This window comes from Ooceraea biroi, chromosome 6 (genome assembly GCF_003672135.1).
Source record: "Ooceraea biroi isolate clonal line C1 chromosome 6, Obir_v5.4, whole genome shotgun sequence".
NCBI classification, from domain to species: Eukaryota; Metazoa; Arthropoda; class Insecta; order Hymenoptera; family Formicidae; genus Ooceraea; species Ooceraea biroi.
The window spans coordinates 15555570-15576160 of NC_039511.1; the positions used below are offsets into that span (position 1 = coordinate 15555570).

At 44.6% G+C, this 20591-nt stretch overlaps 1 protein-coding gene and 1 non-coding gene across 12 annotated transcripts in view; both read left to right on the forward strand.

Moving 5' to 3' along the window:
* The window catches only part of LOC105284583 (RNA-binding protein Musashi homolog Rbp6), a 589200-nt gene that overhangs the window by 477533 nt on the left and 91076 nt on the right, over positions 1–20591 (forward strand). For all 11 annotated transcript variants that reach the window (XM_026970601.1, XM_026970605.1, XM_026970600.1 and 8 more), the window contains one exon: positions 7077–7125. In XM_026970601.1, the coding sequence (XP_026826402.1) occupies positions 7077–7125 (49 nt within the window). The remainder of the gene's footprint in view (positions 1–7076; positions 7126–20591) is intronic.
* On the forward strand, positions 6499–6617 carry LOC113562222. Its single transcript, XR_003406735.1, has one exon. It is a non-coding gene; the product is annotated as a 5S ribosomal RNA (ribosomal RNA).

Below are 20591 nucleotides of genomic sequence, written 5' to 3' on the forward strand. Positions count from 1 at the left end.
AGTTTCGTGAGAGAGGCGCTACTTTCATCTCGAGAGAACCTCCCAGAGAAGAGAGGGAAGAATAGCAAGGAGGAGACTGCGTTCCACGAAGGGCCAAACAGAAAGTCCTCTTTTTTTCCGCGAAAGTTATCCCCGCGGGAAAGGGCAACCCTCTCCACTTGCGCGAGTCTCGACCTCCCGAGCATCCCTCCGGGATACTGCCCGGCGCGATATCGATCGAGTATCGAACGCCGTGCGAGTGCGACTCGGATGGCCGACGAGGCCGATTTGTTTGTCGGGGATGCCCGGTCGGAGTTTTCCCGGGAAGAGTTTTCCCTCCCTCGCTCACCGGAAACGTCGATGCGCAGAGGCGGAGTCGACTTACGTGTTGTCGGATATATAACCGGATCGACCCTTCGGCCGTGTGTACGTTCGCGAGCTACTTAAGTTCCTCGCCCTAACTCGCCCCGCGTTCCCCTCCGCCCTCTACTCGGGTCATTATTCAGCCTCCCACCAACGGGCTGGCCGAGCAGCGAAATCGCATGAGTCACGGAGGAACACGATGGTGAAATTGAAGCGGTTGGGAACACCTTGATTAAGTTGGTGACATTGCAACAAAATAGCTGCCCACACTCTCTCCCACCACCACCAAGAGGACCAGGATATTAACCCCGGATGAGTAACGTGGGGGTGAGGGTGATACGTAATGGCTCTCTTCTCTCCTCTATGTCTCCACTAACTTTAGAAATTTTTGCGCGACATTAAGGCGGCATCGTTAATCTCCCATGACTTTTCAGTTCAGAGGGAGAGAGAGAGAGAGGACGGGTGGAAGAAGAACAGATCTGGCATTTAATTGTGCACAAAACAGAGAAATTCTGTGTTATCTATAATTCGATGCACTATGACAGAGAAAAGCATTTTCTGAAATCCACATCGCGTCAATTTGAAACGTCGCGTCAACAATGGCGCGAACCGCAATTCCGCCGCAAATGAGCCGCGATCGTAAATTGTTGTGCGGCATATACAACTAATAGAATCCGACTTTGCAATTCATTCACTCACTCTCTGTCTCTCCGTTCCTCTCTCTTTCTCTCGTAGGCCGTGGTGCGGCCTTTAATCAACTCGGGGGAGGCCGGGGGATGATTTGGTGAAAAAAATAAAACGTCGATGGAGAGAGCGCTCTCGAAGCGCGCGCGGTGCGCTCGTTTCTCGTTTATCTTTGAAAAGGGAGCCCCGGACAAACGAGGAACGGAGAAGCGAAATGAAATAAAAAAAGGGCGCACGCACTCACTATCCACACGCATACAATGTGAGAGCACGTAGGATGAGGGTAGTGGAAACTCGATGCTCCGCGTTCGAAAATGAATTTAAGCACGCCGAAGCCCGTGTTGCCGAAGTATCCGGTTCTGTGAACTTTGGCGATAAGTTTCATGAAGTGCACTTGGAACGGCATACGCGTGCGTGCACGTTTGCGCACTCGAAGCGTGTATCGTCCGTTGCAGTGCCGGCGCTGCACGGAGCACAGTTCAAAATCGCTCGGTTTCAGTTCGTTGGGTCCGATTCGATGCCACGATCGATTGAGATAACTTCCAGCTTTCACGCGCAGATTCGCGGTTTATCTGCATGGCATCCGTGCGCCCGCGCGAGTGGTATGCGTGGATCGCGGAATTTCGTAATGTGATAAATCGTATTATACACGTTGAATCGCTCACTTTTCCCCATTTAAATTTTCAGCTCATCCGTAAATCACGTTTGCCACGCATGCACGTTCCCCTCATATTTTCACTCGTTTGAATTTATAGAGCGTCGAGTATCCAGATTAGAGATCCGTAAATTCATAAATTCCTAGATATTGTTTAAAAATATTTTACAGGATTTGTGTATACTATTTACGACGCATACACGCACACATGTGTACATGAAATAATTAATTAGAGAAAGAAGAATAAATGACTCGCGTCTCCTTACAAGTATCGACTGCGCCAAAATTATACTTGATGGAATATTAACTTAATTTTTAATAACACAAAGATTAGAGGTATTACTATAAATCTCGTTCGCACTCTTGATTCCCAATCTCACTGATAGCTCTCTTAACGCAAATATTTAACGGGCAGCTTTTTTGCTCCGCATTTCTATAGGATTACCATAAAATCTAAAGGCAAACCGGGAAATATGTTAGTAGCGAAACGAAACCCAATGCAACGCAGGATAAAATCAACAGATGAATTGCAAATAGAGACTGTAAAGTTTGCCGAGCGCCGTTATTGGCAACAGCAGCGCGAGTATTTCCTTTTTTTTTAATGTTTCTTACAATATTTTGGAGGGAAATAAAATTCTGAAAATGTTTTCCCGAGGAAAACGACAACGAAAAAATATTTATGTGCAAAGCAACGTATCAATTTATTATCTGAATATTTCAGCGGTTTATTCTACCTTATACTCGCGGAGCGCAATTTCATTCGTATTATTCGTATTTATTGCGAAGGATCAGCTGCATTTCCTTCTCGATAGCGCTTAATAACAATCATTAGCGCGGAAAAATGAGCATTTTCAATGCATTATTTTGACTATCTCTTTATTGCACGTAATTGCGCGTTGGAAATCCGAGCCGGGCGTACCTACGGCTCTATTATTTTACAATGGATCGTTAATGAAGCAGATTATAGCTGACCGTAATAATACTCGCATCTTGATAAGTGTATCTATGTCTTTTTTTCTATTAATGTCTGGATACTCAGAAGGTGTGGAAGGAATAAAATGGTCAAACTGTTTTCCCGAAAACTAATTAGTTTTTGTTTGCATGTCAAAATTGAATTCTGATGTGATATCTATTGCGAATCGTTAAACCTATTTTTTTGTACGCTTATATAATGAGAATAGTAAATAACATAGAATTAATATATCTAAACGCGTTATTTTTGAAATTAGCTTCCTTCACGCTGTCACCTCGATTTCTTCATGGAAATCGCGAATATTTGAAAATGTTGTGGCAATCGTATCGTCGGCGATCTCATCAGAAAATCGACGTGCTTTTATACTCACGTTATTTGACGAATGACGCGAGAGAGATTAGAAATCTCTCGCGTGACACATGTGTAACGTTCCAGCGGAAATATTTATTTATACCGAATATCTCGCGAGCTGAACAAGAATGTCTGAGTTGATAAAAATTGGTGATAAATTCGCTACATTTATATTTACCTACAGAACATACGAAGAAATGCAAAATACAAAAAGAAGTTGTAGGATTTATTAAACGTTTTAAGCAATAATAGGTTTTTTAAAAATAATTACAGGATAATACATATATGTAATAATCATACATTAATAAATCAAGTTTATATTTGATCTGAATTTGTTGTCACTTGAGTATCCAAAGTAATCAAGCTCTTGCTTGACATATTTAAAAAGAGAAATCGTACTTATAGAAAAATTAATTTCTCTCGCCGCTTAAGACAAATGGACTTTGAATCTGCTCAAGAATTTCCGGTCGAGCGAAAGCACGCGAGTCTTTCGCAAAGTTTTATAGAGCAGAAGATCCACTCTGCGGAAAAGTGTCGGAAGACTTCGACAACGATCAGCCACAGAGGATTGGGAGTAAAAAAGCGGCAAAGGTGTTCTTCTGCCCCACTTTCGCGCACCCCCGTCTAAATTAGTTGGTCAAACGGAAAGACTAAAGCGAGCGCCAGGAATCTGGTTGGGTGGGGTGCCGAGGGAAATGACACGACCTTCCTCCTCCGGGGAAGAGGGACGAGCTCGCGATATAAAGGGCGAGGGCAGTAAGACAGCAATCTACAGCTCGGTCCGCGGAGAGCTGTAACACCGGTGGAATCGAACTTGTAATAAGGTACGTCTCGCCCACTCACCAGAACTCGATTGCTCTCCGGGGATGGTGCTGCCGACTCTTGTCCTCCTTTCGCTTGCTTCTCTTTCTCTTATCCCTTCTCCCTTTCTTCTCTCTTCGATAATCTTTCCGTGCCACGTATTTCCCGGGCGCACGCAAAGAGAGATAAAGAGACAGAGACAGAGAAAGAGAGGGGAAGAAGTTTGGAAAGTTACAAGGCTACTTGGCGTTATACTCATAAGTTACCGTCATTTCCTGAAGGTACACCAATGTGTCCTCGCAGTTTCAATCTGCGCAAATCAGAATTCTTTCTTTCTCTGGTTTTCGGTGAATTCCATGATGCCCTCCTCCTCGGAAGATGAGTGTTGATCTCGCTCGTAGAAAATAGTCTCACTCATGAAATTGATATAGTGTTGATGAGTGTGTTCCGTTTTATACAGTTTGTATTTATATCGTATTTTTTTTCTAACTTTAGGAGAGAGAAAGAAGAAGAAATGGGAATATATCGTGCGTGAAATCAACTTGCACAGAAGCAACGGCGGAATAACAAGCGTTTTGAACATTATTCGGTTATCTCTCGTGCTCGACGTCACTGGTAATGCACCGTACGATAATTGTATTAATTTATATGGAATCAATATTAAACACATCCGGGCAATGTATTTTTAATGGAGTAAATACGTGGATGCATAATGTGCCGGACGCTGAATATTACATATCGCGGGAAATAGATACTCGTAATGCAACGTTACAAGTGAAACCCGCAAAACTGTGTTGCGACCGGTGATAATTATTTGAGATAATGAGCGAGAAATTCACGATTGCCAGTTTACGAAGATACTCGCACCGCACAGCAGAGAAAGCTGCTACCGGATATATCTCGGTGACTGAAGTTGCATTCGCTTTCCGGACAGAAAAGGTCGCAGGCTGAGAGAATAAAATGAAGATACAATATTAAACAGAAGTAAAACGCGTACAGACTACTGATCAAAAGAGACGTGCGAAGACTCACCGACAGAAGTAGACGCCTTAGGCTGAAACGCTAACAAGCCAAGGGAGAAGGGAAATATTTTTCTCACGTATAGTGATCGGAATGGAGAAATCTCGTTTCTTGATCGAAGCCATTGTCGGCGACAGCGATGCAGAGAATTCGCAACGTCGAATGGGAGACTCACCATCAGACTGATTCAACCACCGAGAATACATCGGTATAACGGCCGCAACAAAGGCCGCGGAATTAAGGAATAATGAAAGGACACGTACTTTGTGAGAAGAGAGGGTGAAAAGGCATAAGCAACGACAGATCCTCCAGTGACAGTCTTGTCTTACGCCGTGACGCCTCTTGCGTTTTCATTAAAAGCCCGCTAGTCCCCTTGTTCCCCTCGTTTTTCCGCCGCCGTATCAACCTTCTCGTAAAAGGCGTGCCACCCCTCGAAAAATAAAAGTCGCAACAAATGTCAGCTAAGATACTCGATTCCCTTGGCATTTTTCCGCGACTTCCTCGTCCAAGCGACGGCGCAATCGTCGACAACGCGAATTTCATTAAAATTTTATTACACGGCCCAGTGAGAAAATAGAACGTGACGATTGTTACAGGTGCACGTCTAACATTTAGCATCTACTCAAACTTCAGTACTAGATTTATATATAAGGATGCGCCTCATGCGCATTTTTTCAGATATTAGATATTGAAAAATTCCATGAAAAAGAAATTTAAGTGTTAAAATTGTAAACTTGAATACAGATTCTGATATTTTATTTGGATCTTGTCAAATTTAATTTAGAGAATTTGTCAATACGTAATCTGTTTTATGCTTTGTATACTTAGTATTTATATTATTAATTCTTATAATGTTTTAATACTATATAATGGAGAATACGGTTTTCGATTTTTCGTTTTTTATTTTCTGTCTTCTTTACAAAGCAAGAAAAAATGTCTATCGAACACGTGAGGATTCACACGGTTACTCAAACGTCACGGGAAGAATATCGCTCGCTGTTCTAACACGCTGCGGACTATCGATAGTTGCTGTCGTGCGAGAGAGCGGGAAGGAGCGAACTCGTGGAACGACGAAGGGTAGTAAGGGTAATCCCTATTGTTTCTCTTGTCCCATAAATCTCGTACTAGCTCTTCCTACGCCTCTTTGGAGCTCCGCTCGCGCTTCAACCACATACAGAGTCGTCCGGTCTCCCTCGCCCCTCACCGCCATCACTATGCCTTTCTCAGCAACGTGCCCCGTAAATCTCTGACCAGCTGTGCTTTACGATACGTATACAGTTGTCGTAAGGATACAAGATTTTATTCGTCATTCGACTGGAGCCAATCATCGTCGGCCTCTTCTTTGGATAAGTAAATTTATTTTCTTCACAGGATCAATCGATCACCTATTTTTGATACTAGGGAAAATCGCCTCTATATATGATTAATCAATTTTAAGGGCATTTAATAATTTATTTATTCGTCGTACAAGTACTGCGCGAATTAACCATAGAATATCATCATAAGTTACTTTTAAGAAATACCAACGCAAAATTTTTATTTCACTTTAGTTATACACAATTATTTAATAAGCAGATTGGAAAAAAAGTATAGAATACATTATTGCAAAAAAATATTTTAATTTAAGCATGTAGTGTACCATTTGTTTCATAATGAAAAAATATCTTTACGAGCCAACATCCATACCACGCTGAAAGTACCAGTTCTCGTCCGATCACTGAAGTCAACCAGCGTTGGGCACGGTCAGTACTTGGATGGGTGACCGCTTGGGAACACCGTGTGACGTTGGCACTCCTTTCTCTTTTTACATTTTTTTCTGCTTTTAAACTTTTCCCATTGAATGATTTCTGAAACTTGGAGAGGGGTGCACCCCTAACTTGTCAGCGGATTTGCTATGGAGTTTTACGATATCAAATAACACAAGTTATCTTAATAAGCAAGCTTAATTTACGGTTTGATGACTTTGGCAAATGAGACGTTTTACTGACTCGTTCTTTGTTTTACCAATCGACATAAAATATAAAAAATCTAATAAAAATGAAATTTAAATTACAGCAGACGTAATAATATCCAAATTATAAATAATATTAATAATATAATTTAAACAGTGTGTGAAAATGTATAATATTATTAAATAAAAAACAACTTGCAATTTAGCCAGAGCCTAAGCTGAGCGAATTAGATTATAAAACATATATGTTTCGTATTGAGATAATGTGTGTCTGACAGAGTGGTCTTTTTGCATTTCAGATCGAGGACGCTATGCTGATGTTCGATAAGCAAACTAACAGGCATAGAGGTAAGTACATTTATTATTCCGTTTCGAAAATATCGAAGAACCGTCGCAACTTCGTTGCGTGCAAATGTGCCGGAAATATGTGCGAAACTGTCCTATTTAACGAGTCAATAACGTCGCCATTCCGCTGACGGGATAATTAACAAGCCGAGCTGAGGCTATAATTAGTAATCACGGTAAATCGCGAGCGCCGGTAAATACAAGGGAAGATAAATAACATAAATTTCAGGATATCCACTGCCTACGCAAATCGCGACGGTATTTTACGAATTCGCGATTCAAGAATCGATAATTGCACAAAGAAGGAATTATTGCGACGCATCCAGAGTAGCATAATTATGACAAGATAAAAGAGCAATCGTTGAGAGAGAATCGAACATACAGCGAGACGATTAGAAGTTCCATTTCTCGTCCCAGTGTTGCGTTCTGCGTTTAAAATTTGCACGAAAGAGCCTGGCTGACTCACAGCACGAGCAATCGAGCATAGTGCTGATAATTTCTAACACTGGAAACCGATCATCATGACGAAAGAGGAGATAAAAATTTCCCTCAGAGAGATGACGCGTCCAAAAAATTTTTCGCGGCACTTCGTTCAACAGTGAGGAGGAGCGGGCGAAGGAAGAGGAGAGGAAACTTTATTGAGATCGCGCGAGGAGCGCATACCCAATTGAAAATCGACCGGGCAGGGAGGGAGTGAGGTGGAGAAGAGATCGAGAGGTCGCGATGAATGAAATATCGCGCGGCCGGGATAATATATAGGGCACCGCTCGACTCTCAGCCCTCCGCCCTTGCTCCGCTCGTTGAGAGCGTGTGGCGGCGGTACCGATCTTCGTGAGTCCGGGATCCATTCACGTCGCTGCCTCAATAGGGTCGATAATCGCCGACGATCGCGGTACCCCACCCCACCGATAATCGTGAGTCTCTCTATCTTTTTTATCGGCACGTACTACCTACCTGCCTGCCACCTTCACCCTAGCTCGCGGCCCTAGAACGCGAGCGAGCGCTTGCCCGGGCCTCGGTGATAGATTCTAATATCGCTTATGAAAAATAGGGGCAAATGGGATATAAGAGCTGGCTCCCTTCAACGCCATGGGGAGCGTTCCCTATATCCCGGCGGTGTTGCTGAAGAGGCGGGCGGCTTGGAAGGGGATGGTATGGTTGGAGGTGCGTCGCACATCGAACATCGGGCGAGCGGGCGAGCGCAGGCAGGGGTAAATAGCGACGCGTGGGACGACGCTCTCTGGTGGATGGAGGGTGGAGGAAGAAGGGTGAATGGAGGTGGAAGAGTGAGATAGGGGGCTCTTTCAAAGCCGCACGTAATCTCTCTCGTGATGACATCCAATACCGTCCCCGTGCGACGAGAGTCTGCGAACCTCAAACCTCGAGCTCGGCGGTCGCTGCTGCTGCTGCTGCTGCTCGCTGGCAGATTCCGCGATATGGCACTTCCGCGCCCCCGGTCCCTGACCCCTAAGGGGATCATTCTCGGATTCTCCGGTAGACGTACCGTGAGAAATTTCAGGCGAAATACGCGCGGGAGCGACGGGGATATTTATTACACCGCACTTGATATTTCCCGATCGGGCCAGCCACGCGCGCTCGTCGATCGGAAACTTACACGTATAAATCTTCACGCTTTTCAGGACACGTTCTGAAAACGCCTCCATTATACCTTCGTCTTTCGATCTCTAGCCGTGAATTCTGTCAGTAACATGTTTATGCAACCTTACGATCTTAAAAATTACACGAAGCCGAGCTTTATTTGTTTTAAAGACAACAATTTGTTACTCTTGTTGTAACAAATCAAGTTAAAAAACGATTAAAGAAAGAAATTGACAGATGATAATTTTCTTTGCGCATTGGAGTTAATGTGTGTTCACATTATAGTAGAATAGCTTCTGATATATTAAATTCTAATATATTAGGTAAAGGTGTATCTTTTTTATACCTTGTGCAAAATTGTAAATCCCAACTTTGTAGTTATTTAAGCAATCCTGATGGATTCCTAATAATTAATCCAACATCTTTCACCGCTCCGCAAATCTATTTGCGCGTACAGCTACCATACAAAATGTGCAGCTTCGGGAACTCGAGAATCAATGCGCGACCGACTTATGGAACAAAATGTATCTTTGACGATATCGAACGCGAACACTCTTCCGATGGTTATGCAGTTGCGCGAACTTCCTCTCTCCAGTGGCCGTAACGTTCCCTTTAAACGCGCCCGATTTCGATTCGCATCCGATCGACGCGACGCGTCTCCTCGGAAACGTCGCCATCGAATTACAAAGAGATCCTCAGACAATCTTCCGGGAGGTCTCTTTACGCCCAAATCCCCGAAGAAGCAGCCGGCTGGCGGCCGTGCCTCCTTGCCTCCCGTCTTCGCCTCCTCCACCGGAGGATGAAGAGAGAAAAGAAGACTCCGCCGAGAACAGCCCGGCAAGCGTTTCCGGACAATTTCGAGTCCCGATGGCTCCCGCAGCGAGCTATGATTTCCACGTGGATGGGCAGGCTGCGATTGCAGCAAAGCGAGCTTTCTACCTCTTCCTCCCTTCTCCTCCTCCTCCTCCTCCTTCGTGCCTCTCTCCTTCTCACTGCTCTTACCGCGATGGGGAGAGATGCGTCTATAGCTCGGAGCGCGATTATCCAAGCTTCGCTGCCCAAAGGATTTTCCCTCCGCGGCCTCTCTCCGCACGAGGTCCATGTCGTATATGTGTATGTGTATGTGTACATGTTTGTACGCGCATGTATGGGACGGATAAGGAGGAACTAGCTGACAGGAGACTAGCGCGCGTGTTCGTGCACGTGTTTCGCACGCGTGTGAGCAGGTACACGTCCTTCCCGCACGCCTGTGTGGATGTGCGATGGTGCACGCGGCAGTGCTCATAAATTGCGACCACATTGCTCGACGAGGGTATATATGTGTGTGTGACCGGGTTCGATGTAACTACGTCACGTACGTGTGTATACACACCGAGCTGTGTGTGTCTTACTTGTCCGTTGACAAGTCGGTCCGGCTGACGACCGATCCGCCAAAAGGAGGACTCTCGCCTAGCCATGTATGAACACACGTCAAAGGGACACCCCACTGTCGATCGTTTATTGGATCGTCTGCCCGCGTGCGCTTTGATGGTGGATTACCCACGTTTGGCCTGGCGTCGTTTAAACGTCTCCGCCGGACGTCGCTCATGGAAATCGGAATGCCCTTCACGAAGTAGAACGGAGTTCTACTCCGAGAAGCTGCCTCTGCGCGAGCCCTGAGACGCTCGATTGATCGTACAATTCCCGTCTTGCTATCTGTCGCTTCACCCCTAACTGGACTCGACTGACTTTAACTTTCTGTAGAAAAGTTGGATCCTTAGCTATTCCGAAGTTGCTTCAAGCATCGCTTGGAGGTTGCTGTTGCAAGATCAAAATGATGTCATCTTGATGTGAGGCATGAGGTGACACTGATATAACATCGACGTAATGATTGCTTCATTCTATTCACAAAAATAGAAATTATATGAAATAATAACACATATTTTTGTCATTCTTCTCAGTCTGCTTTTCTATTTGTTCCTTTTTTTGATGAATCAATTGATAAATCACCAATAGTCTTCAATGATCACTCAATAGTTTGATCACTCGCGATCGATAGATCGTTCGAAAGATTAACGAGTCTCGACTCCGCGTCCGTTTAGCATAAGAATTGCGGTCAACCCTGATTACGTGCCGATGTAATGTTCGATGAAAGAAGAAGAGATAGAGAGAGAGAGAGAGAGAGTGAGAGGGGAGAGCGAAACAGCGAACGAGTCTCGCATCATCGTGGTCCGAAGTTAGCCAAGTCCGCAATCTGCCGTCTCTGACGGTGTGCTCGGATAGATGCAATTACCCCGGCCACGTTTCCTCTCCAGCGAGCGAGGAGAATCTCCGAGCAAAGTCTCAAGAGCGGCAAGTTCGCCAGTCAGCTAGGCGAAGCGGATGTGTGTTATGCCGGTTTGATGTAATCCGATGGCCTGGAACCCCCTCCTCTCTCTCTCTCTCTTTCTTCTCGCCTCCTCTCTCACTTTATCTCTTTCCCTCTCTCCCTCTGTCTGTCTTTCTCGTGCTCCTCGGCCACAAGAACCCTGCGTTTCTCGAGAGCACGAAGCGACTCGCGTGGCACGCGCGGCGAGTCTGACCAACTTCGATGCGTATGAATCCGTCTCGACTCCGCTCCGAATAGTTGCTGCGCCTCCGCGGAAAGTTCCAGACCGGTCCGAGATAGTTTCCCTTCGTCGTTTCTAGCACTTCGTCCCCTCCTGCCCCTCCCCCTTCATCTTTCGTCTGGTGCTGGTGGAGTGAGACCACGTACGAGAACTTCCGTGATCACGGCGCGCCGTTCACGAGCCTTCAAGAGCGACCGCTCGTGCGGAAAGGCTGGATTGATCTCGGGCGGAAATTCTGTCGCTTCCTGATTAGAGGGCGGAATGCGCGCGTAATAACGCTCGCGCACTTAACCCTTGATGCGCCGAATTACTATTCCCGCATGGAGTTCCCGCAAAAGGAGCTACCAAGAAGCATTTATTGTAAAGCGGATGAAACTTTGTATCAGCGCAGTTGAGCGTTCGAGCGCACTCTGCGTCTTCGTTATTTGGCGAAGTAGGTCATCGGCAATCCGCCTGAAGAACAAGAAGTACACGAATACATTAAAAGATTTCTCCTTTGTCTAGCGTAGTCGTACCGATTCTTTCAGAATTTGATATAAGCAATGCCTTATTGATCGTTACGAAAATGTTTCATGAAAAATGCTAATAAAAAAAATAATTTTCTCTAGTTACATTTGAAACTGAGACAAATGTGTATGTGTGTGAAGAACATCTACCATGATGTAATTCCTGTTTGAGGATCTCAAGGAAACACGCGTCAGATTAATACTTAATTTTGACGAGCGGTCCCTTGACTCTTGGCGAGGAATAATACCAACAATAAGAATTTTTTCTCTCTCGAACAGACTATAGCGAGCAAGCGGAGAAACTTCGACGGGCGGTGTCTTTTGGGAACGGCCAACGATGGCGTCGAGTATCTCTGTTCGCTGACGGGATATCGGAGTAAGGTTTCGCGCGTCGCTACGAGTTTCAGAAAGTTCTCGGAGGAGAACTCGTCCAGCCGCGGCCTGGAAACTTCTGAACGATGGATGGTTCCGGGTCGGGGAAGTTACGTAAGGGATCACAAACGCGCGCGCAACAGCGCGTCGAGCACGCCTAAATGTGCCATCGGTCTCAGCCGGTCTTATCAAGGCTCTCTCATTCTGGGATTACCGGAAATGGTCGATTTGTCACGAACTCGACGATCTTCCTCGCTATCGGCTGTCAGATCTAATCGCCAGGTATAAGATGCATATCGCGCGTCTGACCTGTTTCATCTCATTTCTCCTGCCATCTCTTGGTATTCATTGTTCCATGGTATTTGATGGTTTAATTTCTTATCGTCTGTTTCTACTTTTAGGTTTAGGTAAATTTGTTCATTTATTTATACGTAAACTGGAGATATATTAACATTCTTATATTATTAAAATTCTGATTTATCTGTATTTAAAAGTTACATCTACTAATAATGCATTATTACTATTCACACATTACTAATATTATTTTATCATTTAATATAAAAAAATCCTCTATGTCTACAACAAAAATCTAGTTCAATATAAATCTAGTTTCAATATAAATCTTTTTTTAGCTAATCTTTCTTTTTTTTCTTTTCCACGTGTAATACCATCATCGTAACAATCTCGATCACTTCATGGTCGATCGTTCGATCGTCGCAGACAATGGCGAGCACGTTCGGTGACTGGCGACTACACACACGTAGCGGAAGGGTTAAGAACACGGTTGCTGATCTTTATCGGGGAGATGGCGAGCGATTTTCCGGTACGGTTCCGCCGCGGCGCGTAAAGTTCTTCGAGCAAATCTCGGTATAAAAGGAAACCGGAACCCGGAGGATAGGGAAAGACGTTCTATCCATTCCATTATAGGAATCTCGGGGCGCGGCGGCATCGACACGCTCCAATTGTCACCTGCATTACGGTGCTATGCTCCAAGTGGAGAATCCTCGGCAGCGGTGGCGGAGGCTCTAAAATATTGAAACGCGCACATCGTTCTCGGCACTTCGCTTCCGCCCTCAACTGCGCTTCATCTTCAACCCTGCTCTTTCGCCACGTCTCTCGTTTCGCCCTTCATCCAGACTACGTCGGCTTAAACAACCGACAACCGCGTCGAGCACTTCGACCGAGTTGGCAGACACGAGAAAGTTTCCTCCGATTTCTACCGATACCTCACCATCTTCGTGCATTTTGATTTTCCAGTGCATTCTTTATCGTCTATTCGCGTCCACCGACAGAATTTCGCACATCTCGTATAAAATGATATTTGTAATATCTTACAAAAATATTTACAATACAAACGAATAAACATTTTATTTTAAAATACAGATATTTTATGTTGGATTTGCTTATTTTTGATAAAAAAGTACTTTTTTATAATATTATTTTTGGTATTCAATAGTTTTTCAAGAAACATAGTAAATTATTTAATTGTAGATATATTTTATAGAAATTTATAGTCATATTTGCTTTATAATGTTAAAAACAAATTGATACAAAGTGAAAGAATATTGGCATGTGTGAATCAGTCAGTATTTCTTTCTCCAATATTTTTGAATCCTAAAATAAAATTTCCATAGCCGTATCGTCAACAGATCTATTTATATTAACAATTTTCATATATTCAGTTTTTCATGTCTGTGAAGTGTCTTCATTTTTCAACTTTTGCCGCAAAATTTTACATTCTTCATTTGCTTTTCCACTGATTTGGCATTCATTGAAATAGTCGTGCTCGACTGGATGTATCGATATAGCGCTCAGCAGCTTTTATTCTTTTATTTTCTATTTTATACTTTCTTCGTGCATTGCACGAGTCGATTTTCAGCGCGGTGCACAATGGTTTCATATAGGTGCATATACTTATTATCGAATCTGCTTCGTTTCGCGGATAATCCTGGATTCCGTGGACAAGAAAGCGCTTTCCGTCCCGCGCTCGTTTACCGCCATTCTGCCGACGTTATCCTGCTTTCTTCTACGGTCGTTTTTCGTGCAGCTCCAGCCTCCGCGCTCAATTGAATTGCCGCCCAGCGATTTTGTGGATCCATCTTGAATCTAGAACCGACGAATACGTTGACACGCTTCCGTGAGAAACGGGGAAACAAAATTGCGGGAAAGCAAAAAGAGAGAGAAAAAGAAACGATTTGGTAAATATTCCAGAATCAGAATCAGAAACACCTCTAGAAGCATCATCAAGAAGAATTATGGAGAATATTTTGGCCTTAGACAATGCTAAACAACCGTATCTATAATTAATATCCCATTGAAAAGAGTGAAGTTTACTCGAAAATAAATAAAATCTGTTGCCTGTCTGCATCTCCGTAGTTTAATTCGACAAAATTCTCCGCCTCGACATTTGTCGAAGAACAACATTGCAAAGTTCCTGGCAATCCCAACGAAGGTTCCGTATACACACACACACACACACACACACACACACATACATACCGTTTGTCAAGATAAGACCTCTTATCGTCCAGGATTCCGTAAAGATAAGAACGCGAATGGTAATTGCGCGCTGAGAAGAGGTTCATCCTTCGCAGCGTATCACGATATCGCGCAGCTACAGCGAGAGGAAAGCGAACCGGTTTCCTCGTCCGGGCGTGAAACATGCAGAGCGTCTAGCCCGCATCACCTTCTTTCACTCTTCAGCGTTTCCTTGCTCGTCCTCTCGCTTCTTCACATTTTTCCGCCCCGTCTGTGTACGCTGGTCTTCAAAATGCTGATCTCATCAGAGACAACTTGACCCCTTCGACTCGTTCGTGCTTCGGCGAGCTTAATCCCTCTCGCTTAGGTGTCCTACCTTTTCAACCCCCGCGACTTTTCCTCCCACCTCTCCTCCTCTTCTCTAAACTCCATCATCGGAGAATCTTTCGTCCGTAGGGGAGAATTTAAAATTCAAACGTAAGTGGCTCTCGAGTCGTCGTCGTCGTCGTCGTCGTCGTCGTTGACGTCGACGTCGACTCCATCGTTCCGCATCACGCGCATCTCTCTTTTCTCCTACCCCCTCTTCCTCTGTCTTTCTCCTTTCTTTTGCAAGCTCGCGCACCCTCGAGGCGCGGTCGTTCCAGATGCATGCATTTCGAGCTGCAACTCCCCGGCGCGGCTTGCACGAAGCAAGCGCTCGAACGGAAAGGGGATGATCGACGGGCAAAACGCAGCTGTACGTTATCAAAGTGAGTAGAAACGCGCTTGCAATAGGAGGAGGCTGCCGAGTTACTATCCGTGACTTCAAAGTAACATTGTATACATGCACTTTTGTATAATATATTAATTCCAACCATGATATCGATGAAAAGAGGACCCACTACACATTGATTATTGATTATTAATAATCTTAATAATCTGTGAAAAAGAAGATAATACAAGAGAGAAAGAGAGAAAGGCAGAGGAGGAAAGAGAAATAGAGATTGAGAGAAATGCGATGTCGCACGTCGTACAATGTCGCATTCCAGACCCACGTTGGATGCGTTTCTCGTCAAGTTTGAGTTACGAAACAATGAATATTCATTAATCTCCGGGACACCGCGGTTGCGCGAGCGCGAGTGCGCTTCCGGCGCACCTACGTTGGGATTTCCGCGCGTCGACGGAGGCGTCGTTATCGGAAATGTCGTTCGCGTTTGTATCTCCTCCCTTGCACCCTACTTCTTCCTCTCTCTCTCTCTCTCTCTGTCTCTCTCTCGCTTGCATTCACTGTTCCCTTCCGTTTTTCTTAAGGTTTCTTCGATAGCTAATTTAAGCGCCGTAACTAATACTTGCCGTGTCAGAATAAATCCGTAATGATTCCCAATATCCGCGCGAGAGTAATCGATAAAAGGAGAAACCGTCTTCGAGCGTTTAACGGGAAGTTGCACAAGCCCAACGTGCAAAATCGTTAAATTAATAAACGTGTTGAAACGATTTTGATGTTTACAGTAAATGCAGATTTGCACTTCGAAAAGGCTTAGCATAATTCACTTTATCAATTGTTTAGACGCGAATCGAGGCACTTTTATTACGGGAAAGTATATTCGTGTGCAGCCGATGAATTCAGTGTCTTTCAGAGGCACATAATGATTTTGTGTATGAATATCACATCTGATTAAAAGAGTCGGGTGTATTGTAGTTGATGCAAAAGCCTTTTAATCTTTTGATATTCAGTGCTTTCACTTTGATCCGAGCTTTTTGAAGCCCCGATTTGAGTGTAACAGTCAAGCTCAAAAGGGAAGAGCTTCGGAAAAAAGTTTTGTAAATGAAACCACTGTGTCTCGCAGGATTAATGTTCGCAGCTGGGAAATCATGAATTCCAAGAAAAACGGGTGAGGAATTTAGCGCTCCTATATGTAAGTCCGTCTGAAGCTGGGAAAACCTCGTCGTAGTATTCCGCAATATTCGTGTATGCGGTAACGCGAGTAACTTATTTGCCAAGAAATACATATATGATAGATAGAGAAAGAGAGAGAGAGAGAAAGACAGAAAACGCGTACCATAAATTTGAATAACATCGCGATGTCATCCGACGCGGCCGACAAGATGCAACTTATTTCGACTTATTTATTTCGAGAAAGAACGAAGCTACGAGTGTTCAGTTGGCTGAAGCCGAGTCGATAAAAATTTAAAATTTGAGTATGAGATTACCAGGCAGATGCATCTTGACCGATAAATAAATTAACTGTTGCTTAGTAGTAGTAATTTATCTGTTCATGCAAGAGCTACATGTGGATAACACAAATTGCACGGGGAAAACTTTACATACCGTTATACCTGGGCATACCAGCACAATTCCCCTAACAACTTCCACAACTTTTCATAAAATTAATTTGATAAGCATTGTTTAGCACAAAGAACTTTTTACTAATGCTTAATAAGTCTTGCTAATATTTAACAGTAAACATCTTTTTATAATAATTTCGTGTTAAATAAGTTAAGAATGTGTTAAGAATTGTTTAAGTTATAAGTGTTCTAATAAAAATATATTCAATAATAATCTTAATTTTTTTAAACAAATATTTGCAATTATATATGTTAATTAAATTTTTCGTTCAAATTTTTGAATGTTAACAAAATTAATTGGAATCTCTAGCTGTGCGTAATACTATTCCTTTTCATTTTAAGACTAATTGTAAATAAATCAATTTATTGCGTACTCTCTCCTTTTCTCTCTCTGACTATCGCCATAATAATCGACGACGAGACGACAGACGCGAGTTGTGAACTCTCTCCCACGCTCCAGTGTTCCGTTGATTGGCGTACTTGACCGATTGCATTTCACATTTAAACGTCTCGTCCTGTCAAACGTGTGAATCACCCTACAAGCTCCGATCCACCCTCATCTGTTCTAGCGGTTCTGCGGATAGATCGCATGCGAACACGCCAAATGCAACGCGTTTAATACCGCTGAGTGGAGAATGCAAAATGCAGATTAATGGTGATTACGTAGGGTGGTTTAGAAAGCCGCATTACAGATTCCTCAGGGAATTTGGAATCGACTTATTTTGCATGAATGTATCATAATCCCTCACATCGTTGGTTTTCGCGTGAAACTACCTCTCACACTTACACAAGAAAATTACGGGAAGTCCCAAGTGAAATTAATTAAAATCTCACTGTGTCGATTTCTCATTTCGAGGCAGTACTCGATCCCTGAATTTCCACCGGAAGACTAGAATGCCATCGAAGCCACCCCATACGGTGGCGTAGTAGTCATTCTTAGCTCGGCTGCCAGTATCTACGGTTCAGTATTTGGGTCGGAAACGTGAATGCCTTCGCGTAATATGCGACACGGGCCGGGACAATACTCGCTACAGTGTATCGCGAATAAGAGAGCAAAGGCGAGCACCTGTGGCGGCCGTCGCGCGGCAACCCGATGACTCTATTATGCGCCGGGGCTCGCTAGCGCCGGCCATTATTCATCCCTCGCGGAGTCATACACGAGTCGAGTGCTCGAAATACAGGGAAGATGAATGGCGGGTACCGTCCGCCGGCGCGCGGCGCGCCGGGGGTGGCGGGAGTAGCAATAACTGGGGGATTAAAAGAGAATTAAAAGTGTGCTGGCCGCGCATCTGTGTCAAGCGCAGAAAGGGCAGAGTCATCCGTCGTCGAGATATCGAAGCGACCGCGGCAGCGAATGAAAAAAAAGAGGTTGAAACGACCGACGGGGGGGAGAGGTGGGTCGGGGTAAACAAGCGGAACGCGTTTACCGTTCCGTCTCACCCCCGCGAACCGCTCTCACCCCTTTTTTGTCCACATCGCGCATGGAGGCCTTTCGCCTCGCGTCGCCGCATGATTTATCCCGCTTTTCGTCCGATTGCTTCTTCCGCTGAAATAATTATCGGGCACTTTCCTCGTGGCGTGTAGGTTTACGTGGCGTAATTCGCTCAGCTCGCACGAATTCGCCGGTACAAGTTCCGATGCGCCACGTGTCCGCCGATTAGTCGATAGAATTTATTTATTGTTCCAAGTAGATCTGCTTAAGTCAGCAGTAGACGGCGACCGAAATCGAAGTTCTTGCAACTTTCGCAATTTCCGCGGAGCAATATCGATTTTGAAAAAACTACATTAAATCATATTATTATTACCATGTATCAATAATTAAGTAACTTGAATGAAAATCTCATTGTCCGGAACGGGAGTCTCGAGATTAAAATTCGTATTCAGGAAAAACCGATCTCGGATTCATCGGCGAGTCCGCATCGTTACGCGGAGCGCGCGATTTGTAATGCCAAGGTTGCTGCTTCCCTCATCCTGAAAACATCGCATTTTTCCTCATTTTGCCGTACATCATCGTTTCATTACGACGAATTTCGCGAGCAGTTCCGAGCAGTGCCTAACTGCCTGTGACGCGTCCTCGCTCCGAATGAAAGCAATATACGGCGGCCGCTCAATCATTTCCAGCTTATGGGACTCCATCCCCTCCCTCCCCGCGGCAGGATTGGATTTTCCCCGATACTTGATATTTTGCAGTAGAACGTCGGCGCGTTGTGGCCCCGCAACTACGCATGCTATTTCCATTTATTATCGAATTGCCGTACGCCGCGTACCGGTTAAGCCGGATTCGCGAGTGATTTATTATTCGCGTTTGTCCTGCCGGCGTATCGATTCCTGCACATAATTAACGAGGAGGCTTTTAGAAACCTCTCTCCCCTACGTGGCCACGCGATCATGTCGGACGACTCTTGTCGGGCAGAATGTAAATCATCGCATCGCGATGGAACTGCGCGATCAGACACTCGGCGTGCCCGCGCGAGGCAAATCATATTTCCGCATGTGTAATGTGCACCGAGTCAGCATTTTTTCTCATATAATATTTTTCTCTCGCTCACGCCTTTTTTCTCATTTTTCTCTTTCTCTCTGCCTTTCTTCGTTACTCTCTCTCTCTCCCTCTCTCTCTCTTTTTCCCTCGCTCCTCTCACTCTACATCGGAAAACAGCCGGGCCAGAAGTTGCGCAAACTCGTGGAGGGTCGTATTTGCTGGAAGGGCGTAAGGCTGGAAGGGGTATTGCGAGTGACAGCTGGCTGTTCATTATTCCTGGATTACCGGACTGGTGCACGAGTGTGGAAGCGAGACGGATCGAGGGAAAAGCGAAGCGAGGGTATAGGGTACGAGGGAGACAGAGAAAAAGGGAGAGAGGGAGAAAGATGGCAAACGTTGAATAGGACGAGCGAGAAGAAGAAAGACGAGAAGCCTTCAGTTCGAAACATTGAAACTCTCGGCTAGTCTACTCGACAGAACGCCGTATCGTTAGGTCGCTCGCAGTTTTGAAGATTTTCCACCCACGTCCCGCGGCCCTTTTACCTCACCAGCCGATTCCGGACGGCTATAAGTAGAACTTGCTGAAAATGATCGAAGTCGCGGAAGTCTATTTAACAAAGAACGCATTATTATTGTAGACGAGGTTTACATTCAGCCGCAAAGTTTCGCCATTTTCGTAAAACGCAGATTCGTTAGAGAGACTTATTGTTACCAAGTTTGTTTTCGCCCAAACAAGATATACCGTAACGAGACGATTGTCGATCGTCCATTATAGCAGCCTCTCTCTCTCTCTCTCTCTCTCTTTTTTCTTTCCTGTTTCTCTGAATCCGCCATTTTTTACGCACATATCGCGTGTCTGTTCAGGCACCGCTCGTTATTTCCAACGTTTGTTCAATAACTACTGCAAACCCGACGTTTCATTTCCGCATATGGCGGGTTACGAGATTTTTTCGGTTATATGTGTTTTTTTCTGCGTTTGCAAATATCAATACGCACATATATGACATGCGCGAAAAATGGTCACCTCATCTTGAAAAGTGTGCACGCTTATTATTTTATTAGCGAATGTAGTTTTGAACGTGTTGATACGTTAAGCGAAAAGGGAATGCATTGATGTGTAAA